This window comes from Ascidiella aspersa, chromosome 3 (assembly GCF_963924565.1).
Source record: "Ascidiella aspersa chromosome 3, kaAscAspe10.2, whole genome shotgun sequence".
NCBI classification, from domain to species: domain Eukaryota; kingdom Metazoa; phylum Chordata; class Ascidiacea; order Phlebobranchia; family Ascidiidae; genus Ascidiella; species Ascidiella aspersa.
Genome location: NC_139449.1, coordinates 12,075,229 through 12,093,547, shown reverse-complemented (window position 1 = coordinate 12,093,547; position 18,319 = coordinate 12,075,229). Strand labels below are relative to the sequence as shown.

The 18,319-nt window shown below is 35.9% G+C and overlaps 1 protein-coding gene across 2 annotated transcripts; it reads right to left on the bottom strand.

The window, feature by feature from the left end:
* Nucleotides 1–214: 214 nt before the first annotated feature.
* On the bottom strand, nt 215–14,421 carry LOC146160210 (serine/threonine-protein phosphatase 6 regulatory subunit 3-like). Of its 2 annotated transcripts, none has more exons than XM_083385624.1 (22): nt 14,144–14,421; nt 13,908–14,067; nt 13,584–13,697; nt 12,776–12,913; nt 12,484–12,662; nt 12,036–12,158; nt 11,310–11,439; nt 10,827–10,979; nt 10,193–10,417; nt 7,838–8,021; nt 7,208–7,383; nt 6,347–6,444; nt 6,170–6,221; nt 5,707–5,815; nt 5,507–5,591; nt 5,152–5,294; nt 4,599–4,723; nt 4,442–4,515; nt 4,236–4,300; nt 3,865–3,919; nt 2,220–2,531; nt 215–1,858 (listed from the first exon to the last, which is right to left on the bottom strand). In XM_083385624.1, the coding sequence occupies exons 1-22, from the start codon at nt 14,275–14,277 to the stop codon at nt 1,543–1,545; spliced, it is 3,150 nt and encodes a 1,049-aa protein (XP_083241750.1). In that variant the 5' UTR covers nt 14,278–14,421; the 3' UTR covers nt 215–1,542. The 2 variants fall into 2 exon arrangements, with proteins under 2 accessions (XP_083241750.1, XP_083241751.1); XM_083385625.1 differs by having other exon boundaries at nt 6,347–6,393.
* Between the last annotated feature and the right edge of the window lie 3,898 nt (nt 14,422–18,319).

Sequence of the window (18,319 nt, the reverse complement as noted above, 5' to 3'; positions counted from 1 at the left end):
AAAATTGAGGCTTGTGATGTCAGTTTTGATTGAAAGTCCGTTGCGTTTTTGCGTTGACACTATCTGTATGTTTAGGTGAAGTCTGAGACAACATCCTAGTGTTGTAACCATTGGGGGGATTGGGAAAATAAATAGCCTAAGAGCGGATGAATATTGAACAATCCTTATTTTGTTAGCTACTCAAACAACAAGGCAAAGTTAAATCGATGTGGTTTATTCGAATTACTTGACGCAATCTTTACACGCGCAATAGTTGGATTCCACAACTGTAACGATACACGGGGAGGGAGCGTGGGCGGCCAGCAAGTGTGCTGCGTAGCCCACGTACACCCTAAAAAGACGCACCGCCCGGAGAAGCCGGGTTTTGACCATGTAGTAGTACACTTGTTTCGAAAGAGAAAGGGAGAGATAGGGAGGGACAACGGTAATAGAATATCATTTCTAAAGTTGGGACGAACAACAAATAGAAGGAAGGGTGCTTGAACTTTAGCACGGCTTGTGAAGTTTTTTTTTACTTGGCCACGAATTAAGTAGTAGTAGTAGTAGTAATAATAATAATAATAATAACGATAACAATAATAGTAGAATGGCGAACATGGCGGTAGTTTAAAGAAGTTCATTGGGGGTCATTAAAATATTAAACTGTCACAGTCGCATTGAAAAATCATCATCATTAACAACAAAAGCAACAGCAACGTCGATAAGTGTTTGGCGAACAGCACCTAATGCGCAATCAGGGCCGCCAAAGTGGCTGCTGCTGCTGCTGCCTTTGCTATCTATAGCTTGACCGTGTCATCGTTAACACCTTGACGACGATATGTGTAAAGTTTTTGCACGTTATTCGCAGCCCAAGCGCCAATGAGGAACAACATCGAGCCGCCGCCCACGTATAAAGGACTTTGGATAAAAACAAAACAAAGCGTAACTGTCAAAATCATTCGACAGGTCTAAAACCGAGCAATAATGTCTGGTCAGTGGCAAGACATCCTGAAACCCGTGCACTGGTGATTAATACAGAGGAGCAGCGTAACGTGCTGTATTTTGTTGATTTCGCTTTCGTTGTTAAACCATGATGCAAGCAGACAAACGATTACGCGTTGGTTACTAGTGCATTGAAGCCGCTGATCGGTAAAAACACCTCTCCGCTGCGATGAGGTACCTCGGAAAGGCAAAAATAAATAAGGGTTTAACTCTGGCTTAAAATGTTTTTTCGAAGCGATTATAAAGTTGGCGGGATTAGGGAGGGCGACTGGGAAGGATATTATTTCTAAGGCCACAATGATGGACGTCGTGTCGCGCACAGCTTAGACAGAGGTGGGGCGAGGGGAGAAGGTAGGGGAAGCGAACTGGCTCCGAAACTGCAAAAGTGCGCACGTCTGGGATAAAGCTGCTGACGTTAAATTGCCGGTCGGAAGTCCACACGCCCGAAAGCGGGAAGGGGGAAGCCCCGAGTTTCGCACTTGCTTGTTGACGCCACCTTTTACCGCGACGACGTGGTCAGGGGAATTACACGGGGAGGCCTGAAGAACAGCGCACGAGCCGTCACACGGGCCCGTTCATTGTCACTCCGACGTCACAGGTCGATGACGTCACTTCGTCGTTTTGCACGAGGTCGGCGGCAGGTTTAAGCGGCGACGACGGCGGCGAAGATGAGGACTGGGCCTCTGCTGCTGGGGTCGTGTCTGCTTCTTGCTCCTGGTGATCGTCGGATGGGGGGTTCTGGGATGAGGGGTCGGGCGAGGATCGGCCCGGTCCAGGGGGGACAGAGGAAGAACTGACGTCACTGGAGGCTCCGACGGCGGTGGTGGATGACACCTCGAGCGGGGCTTCCCCTGCTGGGTCGGCTTCGCTTTGTAATCTGATAAAAAGAGAGCGTATTGGTTTTTGAGCGAAAAAATTGCAGGCCTTGGTGCACCGGAAAACTTTAAGAGTAATATTAGCAAAAAGTTGGTTTAAAAGATGAGACCCTGGGATTAAATAAATAACTAGATTTACCCATGTGATAACATGTGCAAATATGACTTAACTTTATGGCAATTACGTTATATATCACGCTAAAGTCGGATACAGTAATAAACAAGTCGTTTAATAGATACAAGATTCAAAGCGTGTTGTGCATAAAAAAAAGAGCTCAAGTCGATCTGGCATACGCAATTTAAAAAAATCGTTTTAAATAAAAAAAAAGGTTATACTCAAGTTTAAAATAAAAAACAACTCACCGGTTTTCGACGGATTCAGTTTCAGTTGGCGTTGTTGTTGCGCCTGCATTCTCCGAGGATGATGAAGGACTCTCATCGGTCTCCATTTCAAGTTCAGGGGAAGAGTTTTTCTCAGCGCTGTCCTCTTCAACTTCTGACGCAGCAGCGGGAACCTGATTTTGTTGGGATGAGGAGGAAGGCTTGACCTCCTCTTGCACCTCCATGCAAACCTCCACCTCGGACACTGGAGCGTCCTTCTGGATGGAGGAAGCGGTGGAATCACTGGATGTGATTTCTGGTTCGTCTATTGGAGGAGCAACGTCCATGCCCTCGCTGAACAAACAGAAAACATAAAAATTGTAAAGGGTATTTTTCGAGCTTTGTGAACCATTGCACAAATATGGATAACACTCGAACGCCAAAGGTGTCGCACTATGAGACACTATTTCCAACCACGACTTGAATGAGCCTGCTCTTGCAAGCAAATACTTGATTTACGAGAAATGACTGGTCTATTCCAACTCCCGTAATGAAACAAAATATTAAGAAAATTGGGATTCATTTACTATTTTACTGAGAAACATATCACTTGATTTGTTAGGAATGTGCTTTAAATGGTTCACGTTAATGCTACTGACTTGATGAAAAGCCAATCCCTTCATTAAAGCATTAGTTAATTATTAATATTTCGCAAAAGGTCTAAAAAACTATGGCACCAAACACATGAAATTTTAATTCCGGTTTAATTCAGTCAGAAAACGAAAACAATCAAAATGAATATCTACAATTATACATGCTTTACTTTGCTTTATATCATTCAAAAGGATTTGATAATCCATCAAATCATTAAACAGTTAGGGCAGTTAACGTTGACATAAATCCAAATATTTTTTTTTGAAATTTATGTTATAAGTATCATAGCATATTAATTACTCAAAATGTATTCGTTTGCCAAAGGGTTGAACATTTTGCCAAAGAGTTGAACGTATTCGATTGACAAAGGGCTCAAAACAAACAGTTTTTCAACCAACTGCTAAAAAATGTACACCAAAAAGACTAAGTGTGTACACTGTACAATTGTACATCCATTTTACAGGCAAAACCCTGGCAATGCGTAAAGGCGATAGCAACTTGAAACTATACGATAAAATACAAGGTATCGCTTATAGAGTTGTGTGCGGTTACGGTTGGACAAACTAGCGTGTCTCTAGAAGTGCACCAATATTGTAGGATCAGCGCAGCGTAGTGTGTAAATCAACATAGTTCCACATGAGTTTACGAAAATTTCCGAAAACCTAGCCTCAATTGTATTTGGTCGATTTTCACGCCACGGTTTCAAACAACGGATGGAATTTTCATAAAGGAGAATTAGCGAAGCGCCACGTGTTTGTGACGTAGGCTTTTAAGGCACAATAAAAAAAACATAGCATGAGTCTAATTGTTATATACACGAAAGACAGATAGTGGGTATGGGTAAAATTGGAGGAAACATTAATCTTAAAACCTGCAGGAAATTAATCTATTCTAACGCTCTTTTTCGACCACTTTTAATAATGGCTCGAGCTTCCAACTATGGGTTATGGAACAACAAGCAACAACATACAATTCAAATTTTATTTTACATGATAGTATAATTAGACGGCAAACAAATTGGTAGGTTACCAACCTCACTGATCCTGTGGATTGATCTGGTGCATCTTTACTTGTCGAATCCGCAATTGCTGAGGACAAAAACAGTTTATTGTCAATATATGTTTGACGTGGGCGTCTTTAGTTGTGACCTCTTGATTAAAATTTCTTTTATCCTTTAGATACGACTTTGATAAACATAACATTTCTCGTAATCTTTGAAAGCATTTGCTAAAGTATGGGTTTTATGGGGTTGCGTTTTGCAATCGTTTCTCAATTCGTAGATCGACAGTGATAAAATACAACACGTAGAAATAAATGTAGTCCTAATCATTGTCACTCAATCGCGTCATTATGGAGGGTCGCGAATGGCGACGAAGAGTTAATCCCTATGTTGTTGTTGCTTACCATAAGCAGCTGCCCTTGCCGATAAAGGTTCACTTCCACTTTGCTGCACTTCGGGCGACTCGGCACTAAAACAAACGTTAAAAGAAGTTTATTTTGAAGCTTATCTCTTATTAAAATCTACAAAAATACTTAAGAGCAGGGTTTGTGTTGTAATGTAATATGCCAGCTAATAAGAGTAAGATACTGTTATAAAGAGAACCACATACCTGTTTACTTTGTTGAATTGGTCGAAATTTGCCCAACCATCTTCTACGTTGTTCGTAGTTTCAGAATTGGTTTCCTGAAAAGGCGTACATTACATATTTATCGGGTAAAAGGACAACCCTCGATCGAAAAAGTTCCAGCAGGGATTCAGCAACTAACCTGAGGTTCGTGGGATGAAGGTGCGGCTTGGAATTGATCGTCAGCTGATTGTTGGGCAGTAGGGGAGGTTTCCTGGGCGCCTTCGTTACTCCCACTTGCTCTCTCGTCAAATGACGCACTCCAGGCTAAACACACAGATAAAAAAATAATTATTATGATCCTTTAAGGCACAAGAATAATATTTCACGAAATTTGCATTCAAAGAGCCGCGCATTAAAAAAAAAGGCTCAATTTAGGTCAAGGCGGGTGTAGATAATAGGAGGGCCAACATATTGGAAAGGGGGCGTCTTAATAACCTACCAATGACACTATGTTAAACTAATTACGCAATAACACATTCCCCCAAAAACGTGATTTTAGTTTTAAATGAATAAACGCGAAAAGTTTTTTTTTTGTACGCAAAAGTTCCAAATTGCGTGCCAACCACCAAACATGAGGCAAGAAAAAACAAATGGGCAAATTGTACACGTGTATCTGCTTTAAACCCAAACGTGACGGCCATTTGATCACGAGACAAAATAAGGTGCTTTCGATCACAATACGAAGTGCCTACCCTGCGGTTGGGGAGAAGTGTCCATTTCTTCGGATGCGTCGGGCAGTTTAATGGACGTGATGGTGGTGGTTGGACTTGGTGCTTCGTCCTCTTCCTCGCCACTGCTGCTGTTTCCCATGCTGTCGCCCGAACTTGTGCGGTCTCTGAAAGAATAATGGTAAATGTGGCAATGTACGTTTTAGAAGGAATAAGTTTAAAAAATGCAAGCTTCCAAGTTTGGGTTGAATTTGTTTAACAAAAAGTATATTTTGAAACTTTCCTTTTTAATGGTTGTCTTAATACTAACAATCGTATATAAAAATATTTGATAGTAAATATTCTTAAACCAACGGCTGGTTTGCAGTAAATTTTGTACCTGACAGATATAGTAGGTGCGGCAGTTCCGTACTTAAACGGTGAGTCGGAGTGAGTAATCTGGCTCTCATTCCAATCCTCTTCACCTACACATATTTTCACCTTATTGATTAATTATTTAAAACATTTAACAGAAAACAACCATTTCCATGGCTATGTTTACAAATGTTTTATAGTTGCAAAACAAAGTAGAACACTTGCCCTCTTCAGATGAGTCGATTGTATCTTTGTTTTCTTCGTCTTCATCGCTGCTGTCACCAAAGTTGGGAAGGCGAGCTTGACACACGTTTTCAAATAACTCCTGGCTCGGCTGCAAATTTAATGTAAATCTCAACATTGATAAAGCCACTTTAACGTTCTTAGACGCAAGTTGTTTCAAATATTTTACATCCTAACCAAGGAAACCTTTTACATTAACTCGTTAAGCGTTTTAAATGAACATGTATTGATTACCCAGACTAGCAAAGGCAAAAAATGAAACAAGGGTTTTGGTTTGACGTTGAGAATAACTGTGCTTAAACGAATTATAATAAAAACTTAAGTGCTTTGCATTCATAGTACAACAAAATATAAAATATTTAAAAACCTTAAGGGGCTAAGGACCAAAACACCCTTAACATTCCAGTAAGTTAATTATTGATTTCGTGTTAGCTTTATTACTTACAGTGTTGGTGTCCGCTTTAATGTCAAAGTCAATGGAATTTATTTTGTTGAATCTGCAAACAAGCCCGCATTAGGCATACTGAACTTTCAAATTGCATTCTTTTTAAATTACACAGAATGTATTGTTTAAACTAAAATACATTTTATTAAGAAAATTACTTGGCACTTGAAAACTTACTTGTCTGGTTCTTCCTGTTCAGCAAAATCTCCATCAGTAAATCCAAACTGGTCAATAAAATTGGATGTCATTTGTTGCAGTTGATAGTCGGTGAATGCCTGGCAAACGCACAACATTGGCAAAGTCTCTCCATTATAGCATGGCAATTTTACTTTAAATGCTTTGGGTAAAAGTTTCAATGCTTTTAAAGCTACCAATGTTTAATTTTTTCAATGGTTTTGTTAGTTTAAACCGCTTTATGAAACCAGCGCACAGCACGCCATTTTATTACAGCATTGAGCTAAACCAATAGGCTTTGCATGCAAACCAAACCAAAGGCATTATTTCTACAGTAAAAAAATCATTTTGCCAATGAAGCAAGAGAAACTTTGCGTGGTTGTACGCGTGCCAAAGCATTCAAAGAAAAATATATGTAAAAACTCTTTCTTATAAACAGTAAGGTTTCATCATGCACCATGAAATACAGAAGCATAATGCAAATCGTTAAATCATATGATTGTACTAAAAATCAATACCACAATAATTAACATCTAGTTTGTATAAGTTTGAACCAATAATACATAAAGCACAGTATGTTCAAGCTTAAGTTGAATTTCTTCTCAGTTTAAAATGGTATGTCAAAGCATATTAAATACACAGCAAAAGTAAACCAAACCACTAAACAAGCAAGCAAACCAGCAAAGATAAACGACAACAAAATGTACAGAATCATGGGGCCTTGAATTTAACTGTTTTTTTAAAAGCTTTGACTCTACCAACTGTAGATCTAAATTCCTGAATCAAAATTTTAAGACTTGTTAAAAATTAAACAAAAAATGCTGGATAAATCGGAACAAAAAGTGCAGTCACTCTTACATTTACCTGTTGGGAAGAGCCTGAACTAAAAGGTATATCTCTGTAGTCAGTGTCACCGTCATCGTCAGATGAGAAATGCATAGGATTGTGGCCACCCAACTCTCGTGAGTTCTTATCATTCATTTCAGCTAAGGGTTCAGCCACAAACTTTTGCCAACGCCCCTGGTCCTCCTCAGGCATGCCTGGTAATTCACAGGAACATGCCAAGTTATGTTAAATTAGCAGCTGTGCTCTGATATATTGGAAAACTAATTGAATTCAAAAAAACGTGGCATCATTCTTAAAAGGTTTTTCTTGTTTTTTTTTCTACCACCATACAAATAAAAATTGAGTTTTATAATTACTATATTATTTAATTTTTAGCTGATTCGGTGGATAATATTGTTGTTTTTGATTTGTATATGATTTGTACTTCAATAGTAACTATCATTCTAGTACAGAGAGCAATCAGAAAGTCCGTAAACATTTTTCATATTGATTTTTACTGTAATATTGTGCATTTCATATTTATATTGCTCTATAAAGACTATTATAAACATATTTATTATTAAAATAAAACTGAATAATGACAGAAAGTAGCATAAAAACAAAACACTTCTATTTTACATATGAAATTTACATGGTTTGATTACGAACCTTCAATAAAATGCCGAATCCTTTCTGCATTCGCTCCCTTTTCCATGTTTTCTAGTATCTGGTTAGTAATGAGTGTGAGGTGTCCCATGTTTCCTTTCCTGTGTCCACCTGCCTCCGTTTCGTGGATTCGATTATCCTCCCACGCATCCAGTATTCTCTGAATCAGGCGGCAATCCTCGAAAAGCTGCAGGAAGCAAGAACATTTGTACACTAAACAGATTGAAGTAAACTATTTTAAGTTAAGGTATTAGTTTTTGACAAAGCCAAGCCAGTACTTACAGATACCACATGAGTGATTACTGACATTACTAACACATAAAAGGAAGTACATGCTTCAGGACCTAATTGTATAACTAAAATACAAAAATACTAAAAAAATGTATCAATATTTCTGCATTTGACTTTCTATGATGTTGTTTAATATTGGAATTAAATTGAATGAGCTACATGTAAACCAATTTCAAGCATTGGGGTCATTCCATTGCTACTGGTACAGTGGTGGAACCCTATGTCATAGATTTTTTTTTAATTTTATTTGTAGAATCTCCCTGCAATTCTATGAAAAGTGATACCAATTTTACCGAAATTGGTCAAGTACTTTTTGAGATATCAGCGACTGAAAAATGGCCCTTTTTAGGCTTTTTCGTGATCGCTCATGCGTAAAATTTAACTGCAAATTTTGTTTGACCTATTATGAAAGTGTTTTAAATGGTAACTAAAAAATTCCAATGCATATCAGTTCTTCAAAGTAAGCAGATTCTAAAAAGATATATTGTTGTTTGTTTTTGTATCACTACAGGCCACCAAGTGGCTAGTTTCACACATGACCATTTGTGATCAGTCATGCATGACAATACTTCGATTTTTCTGCAACTTAGCTTAAATGAAAGGTAATTTTATTGGCTTTCTACCCTCCAAATATGAAGTGGGATATTTGAGTAGAAATTACAAAATTTTATTGCTTTGTAATAGATTGCGAAAAAGCTTTATGACGCACTATTATAATGTATAACTATGAAATGTGATTGTCTGGTGCTTCCAGGAAGTCAAAAAAACTTATAGAAATCTGCTGGTACAGCAATGCACACTAGAAGCCAATACATAGACCAATAATTTTAATCAATGTATGGCAAAATTGCTATTAATTGTAATGTTTTGCGACTGAAAACTTTATGCACAGTCAGCGCACAATACTACTTATACTAACACAGAGGAGGATTCTATACGATGACAAAGAGAAAGATATTATATTGGCTTCTAGTGTGCATTGCTGTAGCAGCAGACTTCTATAAGTTTTTTTGACTTCCTGGAATCACCAGACAATCACATTTCATAATTATACATTATAATAGTGCGTCATAAAGCTTTTTCGCAATCTATTACAAAGCAATGAAATTTTGTAATTTCTACTCAAATATCCCACTTCATATTTGGAGGGTAGAAAGCCAACAAAATTACCTTTCATTTAAGCTAAGTTGCAGAAAAATCGAAGTAGAGTATTTTTCGCTATAACCGATCAAAGTTTGGTCATGCATGACTGCTCACAAATAGTCATGTGTGAAACTAGCCACTTGGTGGCCTGTAGTGATACAAAAACAAACAACAATATATCTTTTTAGAATCTGCTTACTTCGGAGAACTGATATGCATTGGAATTTTTAAGTTACCATTTTAAACACCTTCGTAATAGGTCAAACAAAATTTTCAGTTAAATTTTATGCATGAGCGATCACAAAAAAGCCTAAAAAGAGCCAATTTTCAGTCGCTGATATCTCAAAAAGTACTTGACCAATTTCGGTAAAATTGGTATCACTTTTCATAGAATTGCAGGGAGATTCTACAAATAAAATTAAAAAAAAATCTGTGACATATGGTGCCACCACTGTACCAGTAGCAATGGAATGACCCATTGGCCACAAAAATATTTTTTATTGTTTTGAGTTGCAAACAATGTGTGAAAAATTGCTCGCGTTTCTACTATATTAAATATATTTTCTACGTCAATGAATAACTTCGGTCAGATTTATTCTACCTCAAGTTTGGTTTACATTTACACTGCAATTTTTAAAACATACATTCTTGTTCTCTGCACAATGACATTTCAACCTAAATGGCACAGGTTACAGGTATTGATTTATTTATTTCTCTGGTGTTATGCTCTTTAGTTTAATCACAGCACTAACCTTTAAGAGTTATTTCAGAATTTTTAAACACAGGCCAGAGCACCTTGAATCAGAAGGTTATTTCCAGCCGATAATGCCTTCGTTATTTTCTAGCTTTTAAAATGTACTGTTTTCTTTCATTAAATAACAAGGTCAGACAATGATGGAAAAATTAGGATTAGATTTTACTGACATGTGTCAACAAGGGGGCAACTTTTCGAGGATTTTCCAGGTCATCATCTTCCTTTTGACCTTCATTCTCTTCGTTTTGATCATTGTTTGACGATTGGACTTGGTTATAGGCAGGTGCCGGGCTGGGGTTGTTGGTCACTGTCACTACGTTGCTCAGCACCGTTTGTATGCACTGGACCGTTTGCGTGTGGAGAAAGTTGTTGTACTCATATTGAAAGAAAAGGTCCTGTTGGCAAAACAGCAAACCAATGTTGAGAAAATGTTATAATTATATAAATCACTGTTCAGGCTATCCCAATGTTTAAGATTAGCCTTAAGCTTGTCCCACTTGAAAACCTCACTCTCTTGTTCATTTGCCAAAAGATTAAAACCACTGATTAGTCATAACTTTTATCTTTTGCTGAATGAAGTAACCTGTGTAGTATTTTATAGTGCATAACTTTCAACTACATCACCAAACAGGAGGTATTTTTTACCAATCTTATTAATTATATCGGCCAGTAATTCTTAGTCGACATGTTTATTGCTTATAATCCAAATTATCAATTAACTACATTTTACAAGCTTTGTTTTATTTGATATATATATATATATTATTTGATATATTTGTTTGATAACTTGAAACATATTCTCACCAGTATTGCATTGAAAATTTGCAGCTCTGACAGTTGCACATTAATGTTGTGAGTGTTAGTGATTAATATTGCTGAAAGCAGCTTCCCAACATGAAGCCTAGTGTTTCCCAGAGGTGGATCCAGCTCACCGAATGTGCACTGCATCATGTCTCGCTACAAAATACAACACAGCATCTGTTTAGTACAAAAGCAGTCAACCCTGTGAACCTGGTGTTTACCACGGAACATAAAAATTCTCAAATATCAAGGCTGTAAATATTATTTAGCTTTCATTTTGTAAATGATTTACAAAGAGTGTTTTGTAATCTTTTAACTAAGCATCACAAAACATTCCAAGCAAGTAATCATGAAAATATTTACCTAAAACACTGCATACATAATATATATAGAAATTGATTATATCTGATCAATTAATTTGATAGTTGTCATTGTAAACTTTAAATAAATCATAATTACTAGATGTCAACAGTTTAAAACAACAACCTTGGGAGGTTTCTGCAGCAATTGATGAAAGTCAGGAAGCCTGTCGCTCAATCCATGCAAAGTTTTAGACACACCACAAGCTAGACGCTCCACATCCAACTGTGTAAGCTCTGGAGCCATTTCAGGAAAACTGTAATTACAAAAATTATTTCAGCACTGAAACAGATTATACACTATGGTAATTAAATGCCCACAGAGAGAGTATACTTTAAACAAGTGGTTTTCAAACTATTCTAAAAAATTTGCCTGGTGGACCCGTTGCAATTATTTTGATATTTCGAGGCCCTATAAAAAGTCAAGGGGCAGTTGACCCATGTTTTTTGTAGTACACTATTGCAGTCATGATTCTTTCTAATGTAACAACTTTCTAACTAATGTGAACGATTCTGATTGCAGGGTGTACAGCATAATAGATGCTTATGATGTCTCAAGAGACATCAGAAAACATGCTATATGAATAAATAACAAAGCATAACTGAAGACAATAATGATTAGAGATAAAAAAATAGTGTTTTAAAAACATTCGCTAAAGCCTTATGTTGAAAAACTTTAAGATTAATTTTCCTTGCGGCCCCCTCTGAAACCACTGTATGGACCCAGTTGATCCTTGGACCCCAATTTGAGAACCGTTGCTTAAAACAAAGAGCATTTTTTTTTTTTTTTTTTTTTTTTTAACTAATGCCAACACAACCTGGTGACAAGCAACAAAGTAAAGAATGTAGTTACCCAAAAGGTGCAGGCCTTCGAATCTCAAGGAGAGCCAAAAGAACACTGATTCCATTCACTATCACAGACTCACAAGTTTCTTTGTCAAACATGTGCTTCAGCAACAACTGGACTGTTTCTTTCCTAAAAATAGGCATAAAACAACCTTGCTGATATGAAAACATACAAATCAAATAAAGACGGTAACTTTTAAAAGTATTACCTTTTACTACAGAAAAAAAATAAATTTTGAAAAACTCGTCACAATATAACAGCAATAACATTCATCAATAAACATTTGCTGCTAATGAAAGCACAACTGAATTGGTAAATAAGATCAAACTAAAAGTTAAAAACATTTTTTTTTCTATCCTAATAAAAAGAGTTTTTCTTATAATTACTTGATGAAGTAATGTAATACATTATTTATATCCTAATAAACAAAAAGGTTATTGCATCACACATTTACTTTTCAAGGGTGTTCAACAAAGGATCATCCTGTGCAGATTCCTGCATGGTGTACATGTGTTCCCTGCTCAGTCTGATTATATCACATAGTGATTGAGCACTGTTGCAATGGAAGTTTTCATTAACACTGGGATCAATAAGTCCGATTAGACGCTCCACAAGCTGGTTTTCATTGAGCCACTGCAATCAAAGGTAACATTTTTTTACATCAGAAACTAATCGATTGGTTACACACTAAAATATAATTCACACTTATATTATAAGCAAAAAACAAGGTAATCTTAGCTACTAACCGATAATACTTGTGCCCTTAGATCGGCAGCTTCAACACAAGTCACCAAACGCAACAGCAGATCCATGATGGCTGAAGTTCCAAGGTGTTTTAGTACACTTCCAAGAAAATCACTTTTCGTTTTAATAAACTCCAGTGTCTGTTTTTTTTAACAAAAACAAGAAAAAAACTTATATTCATACTATACAAAAGATATACAAGTTTACATGTTTATATGGCCTTATAAGTTTGGCAACTACCTAGTTATTTTGTTAGTTTTTGCATTAGTTTTTAATTCAACAAGACCAAAATGTTCAAACAGGCAAATTTGCCCTGGGCCACCATACGCTTTTTTAAAGCAGTACATACATCTCAAAACAGTTTTATCTTGTGCCAGAAGTATGAAAAACATTTATGTCACACTTTCACCAAAAGTTGCTTAAAATCTTTAATTTTGCAAATTTTAAAGCTTTTACTAAATGACACATATATTACTTTTGGTTGGCTAATTGATATATTAGCAAGTATTTAATCATTAGTATCTATTTACATCCTGTATGCTTGGCTGTATGCATATTCATAATTTATCACAAAAGTTAGGCAAACAGCTTGAGAGTTCCGATTTAGAGTTATAGCCTGCTAAACTTATACCATGCTTACAAGATTAAAATGTATTACCATGAACATCGGAATAAAATGGGTTCTGCAAATTCTTATAAAAAATATTATCTTTTTTAATTTTAGATGCACAGTTTTCGTAATAACTTGAACAGTTCAGAAGTATTAAAATAGAAATGCTAAGCTAAACACAAATTTAAAAGCTAACCTACCGGTTCTGGTTTTCTTGAAAGTAATATTCCAACAACCTTTGAAAAAAAGCTGGCCAAAAGTGGGTTTAATTGTGGTTCAGTTTCAAGAAATGAAAATAATTTTTGGCGTAAAGACTGCAAAACAAATTTTGTAATAGGGTTTTGGCATAGGCTATTAAATAAAAAAATATCCAGTATTTAATAAAGATTATTCTCAACTATCTTAAATCAAAAGGTTCATAACAATTTAAATTAAAAAAAAAAAAAATTGTATCACAATTCATGTAAGCCGTTAGTTAGTGTCTCATACTATTAAAAATATTTCAAAAAGGTGTTTTAATTCACCTCAGTTTCTCCAAGCATTTCGTTCATTTGTGGCACATCTGATGTCAAAAGTTCACAGGCTATATTAGGATATTTGTATTTTAAATTGTCTTCAACATCGGTTGATGGTTCAGTAATGATAAGCATAACAAGTTCCTCCATAACATCTGCTTTGCTCAAACTAAATAGATATTTTAGGAAAGTTACTACTATTACTGAATTATTAGTAACAAATCACTTTCAAAATTGCCTCTTACAATTCTATGAGCTTTGTGTTTTGGCCTTTACATTCTTGTAAAATATCGTCATCATCCATTAATTCCCTGAGAGTTATGTCCTCCTTTTCAAGGAGCGTATCCATGTTGGAGGTTGTTGCAAAAGTCCAAAACATGATTGCGAGTTTTAGCACTGGTTTAGTTCAATCACAAAAGCATTTAAAACAACATCCTTTAAATAAAGTAAACTTTAGACATTGCTAACATTATTTGGGTCAAGGTGCGAGTTTGGGTGTAGTATTATCATAGGCGCTGGTCTAGAATCCTACAACATTTATTTTAACAGTAACAAAACGAGTTGTCTAAATTGAACTTGCAAGAAAAGGCAGAAATATGTTAGAATTAAACTAATAATAACACTTAACCCACCCGAACCAAAACTCTCACACTAAGCCAAACACTTTTAGCAACATGAACTCCCGGACGAAAATGTGATAGGATTCTAGACCAGCACCGCTTTTCATTTTATAACAAAAACTGAATTGTCATTTGTTTTTTTAGGACCTGGCAATATATAAACAGATTTATTTCTTTTTCTTTGAAAATTGCAGTACATTTATAAGGCTTTAATGTCTTGAAACACCAGCTTAAAGTCTTATTTAGTCACTGACTCACTGCAATCTCATTTCCCAAATTGAATACCATTGGTCAATTCGGTTTATAAATGATATATAGATGTAATAAAAGTAAAAAATAAGTGGTGTGTTTTTGGATTAATAAGAGCGCATTCAACTTCCATTAGTAAGTGTTTTTGAAAACAACACTTTGGACAGGTGAAGTCGAAAAACGAAAGTGACAGTAATTAAGTAGCAGATGTGATTATAGTTATCACTTACAAAATGGCCGAATTTCATATTACGTTCTTGAGTGCAAGGTTTATGCAGCGAAGAGCTTTAAGCAGCTAAAAAAATTAATAGTAAGACCGCAAAGGTTTTACTTATTCAGTAGCAAAACCACTTTTCCAGTTGTACCCTTTCATTCACAAATGGCGTAATCAGTCGGAAGTGAGGTCACATTTCCCATAATTCCATTCAAATGTTGAAGGAGGCTGCTATGAGACTACAACGTAAACGTTCAAAACGTTTAATTTTTGTTTTTGCGTGTTAAATTTGTTTCAAAAAAGGCGCCGAAATAAAGTGATAAATAGCTGTGTTTTATTTTATAACTATAAAAAACTTCCCGGCGAAAAATATTAAATAAGACATTTGTTTGAAAATCAAGTTAATGGTTCTTTTTTGTGGTCCATGGGAAATCCCCACCATAAAAATATTTTACCAATGCTATTCTACGATTTCATTGTCAAATTGGTCATATCATAAGGTTTCCATATTTTAACACGCACAATCCGTGACAAACAGATTTAAAGTTTTGGGGGACCACCGTGCAAAGAATGTTTCACACATTACTCGATAACAGTGATAAGCAATTGTTTAACAGTGGTAAGCAATTATTTTGGACAGGGGATGATTTCCCCCAAAAGGGAAACAATATGTGTGGACTTATTGTCGATATATTTCAAATCCCTGACTTTAGCGTTTCTCCCTTTAGGTTTAGTGTGTTCGCTTTAATATATTTAACTCAATTAATCACGTCATTCAGTTCAGCTTTTAGCTCGTCGGACATGGTTTCGATCATCAGTACCGGTACTTACACCGTTTGCTCAAACGTCAATAACATATGATTCACCTGATCACGTGCCTCAAACTAATCATATTTTTTTAATATCTGTCGGTCTCATTGATTCTTCAAATATATAGGGCAACGATTAGGCCTATATGTAAATAAAAGTTGTAAGCATTTAACAAAAATACCGATAAAAAATTTCGAGCTCGCCTCGCTCGCCCAGTATACAGGATATGCCATGCAAAAAATGGTTAGAAAATACTGCTCTAAATAGTTTATGCCTTGGTCACCAAGATTTGTTTAAACACCCTGAGAATTGGCTATTGTGAATATAAATTCGTGCAGCCGGGAAATTCGATGTTACAAAATAAAAAGATACATAGCACATTATTTTAATTTTAATATGCGAAAGCGCAAAGTTTTGTGCGTGATTAGTAAACATTTTGTACTTTTCCAAACCTATGGGCGTGGAAAGGATTTTTTAGCGTTACGACAGTGGCAAACGGTTAACACTTAACAGCCACTGATCTAGAGTTTGGATCGATAGGTCTCAACCTTTGTTAGTACCGGAGATGAATTTGATTTTACTTTAGATTTTATAGGAAGTCACATAAAAAAATCACGCAGTTAAACTAAAAGTAAAATAAATAGAGACAATGCATTGCAAATAATTTTCAGAGATGTCTTAATAAAGTTACCTCCAAAATGAATAAATCTAAAACAACAGCTGTTCACCAGCGAACTTGCCGCAGACATGAAGCTGATATTGGAAAAATTTTCAAATTAAAGAAAAACAAAAATATCTGTCAGGTAATACGTCGCCTCGAGCAACACTTCAAAGCCATTCATATAAAGCACGATAAAACGATATAATTTTAGATTTATTTACAAAGTTAAGGTCGGCAATAAAGTAGTTTGGGGGCATGGCCTGCTAAAAGCATAGCTGATTGCACTAAGTCCTAGTACAGTGATCATTTGTGATGTCGAAGGTTTATATAATAATGACTGGAGCGTTTTATTAAATGCATCGTGTGAAGACCAATTGACCGTTAACAGTTAAATAAGTTAAATTTTATTACGATTGAAAATTAGGTTTAAGGGATATTAAGTCTTTTACAAATGGCAACTTTTTTTCGAATCCTAATCGGAGCCGCCTAAAATATGGTTAAGAGCCGCATGTGACTCTTGTCTAGACTCATATAAGTAGACCTTTCTGTTCTTTGATTAAGGAATCAGGTTTCTAAGACACCCCCTGGCCGCTATTATTTTACACCTCAAACTACTTAGTAAATCGAAAATCAGTCGTACCGTTAAATTTTTGCAAAAATAAGTTGGCATACCCGCAACCATTCCAGACTTCCGTTTCAATAATAATAATAATAATGACTATCGATTAAAATAATAATATTAAGACTTTACGATAGTTTGTCGTGTGTTAAAGTGGGATTGTAAAGTTAGTATAAGCAAGTTTTATTTGCCACACATAAGGGTTAGCAATGAGAAAAAACTGTCGATCGAAAAGACAAAACTGCCTCAACATGGTCGGCACAGCGAGGGGTCTAAAACGACCGTAAGTCAGCTCTGCTTTTAAGCATTAATGGCATAAAACTGAGGATTTTAGGCATTTATGGCAGAAAAGACACATATGAATATAGTATAAAATAATTAATCGGTATACTTTTTGAAAAGGAAAAAAAATTTTTTTTTGAAAAAGTGAACCACGAAAAATTAAAGACCTTTTAGTGTGAGGCAAGTAGCCAAAACTTTCGACCGAGAGTATATACTACTCAATGCCTAAGATTCAGGTTTTCTTCAAATATTCCGTTCAGTTCCGGTTCGACTCCTTACAAAAAAAACGGTTTAGATCCGGTTACGGTTCGGGACAAAAATGGTCCAAAACCGGTTCATAAAAATCCGGTTTGGGTTCGGTTCAACTCCCTGCTTTAAGTAAATCAGACATGAGCCAAAAGACTGAACCAAAAGGCACTCAAATGTCCGATGTTTCTGCGATACCGGGTAAGTTCGGATATGTATGTTCTGCTTGTTTAACAAAATAACAAATTCGCAAAGGCCATAAATATTTAGCGCATGTTTTAACATAAAGTGTAATGGGAAATCTTATAGTCGCTGTTACATCATATTTGCCAGTAATTGCCGATTTCTACGAGACAGTGATTTAACCGAAGTATAATTTAACTCCATGAGACCTGCGATTGTCGTGGTACAAGTTGTGTGCACTGTTGCAGTTTTTGGTGTAAATGGGGATATTTGTTACAAAAATCATTATTTTTGGCGAGTTGCGTTGCATATAATATGTTTGCAGCCCTGATAATAATATGTTGATATATATAATATGTATCCCTTGTAAATTTTATTGCGATGACAGTAAACAGTAGCTCATTATAAACAGCGTTGTAACGTCATAACGTCTTCATGTGGCGAACGTAGCGTAAGTAACGTATGTGGCGTATGTGGTATTTGTAACGCATGTGACACATCTAACGCACAACATATGTAACATAATGTATGTGATGC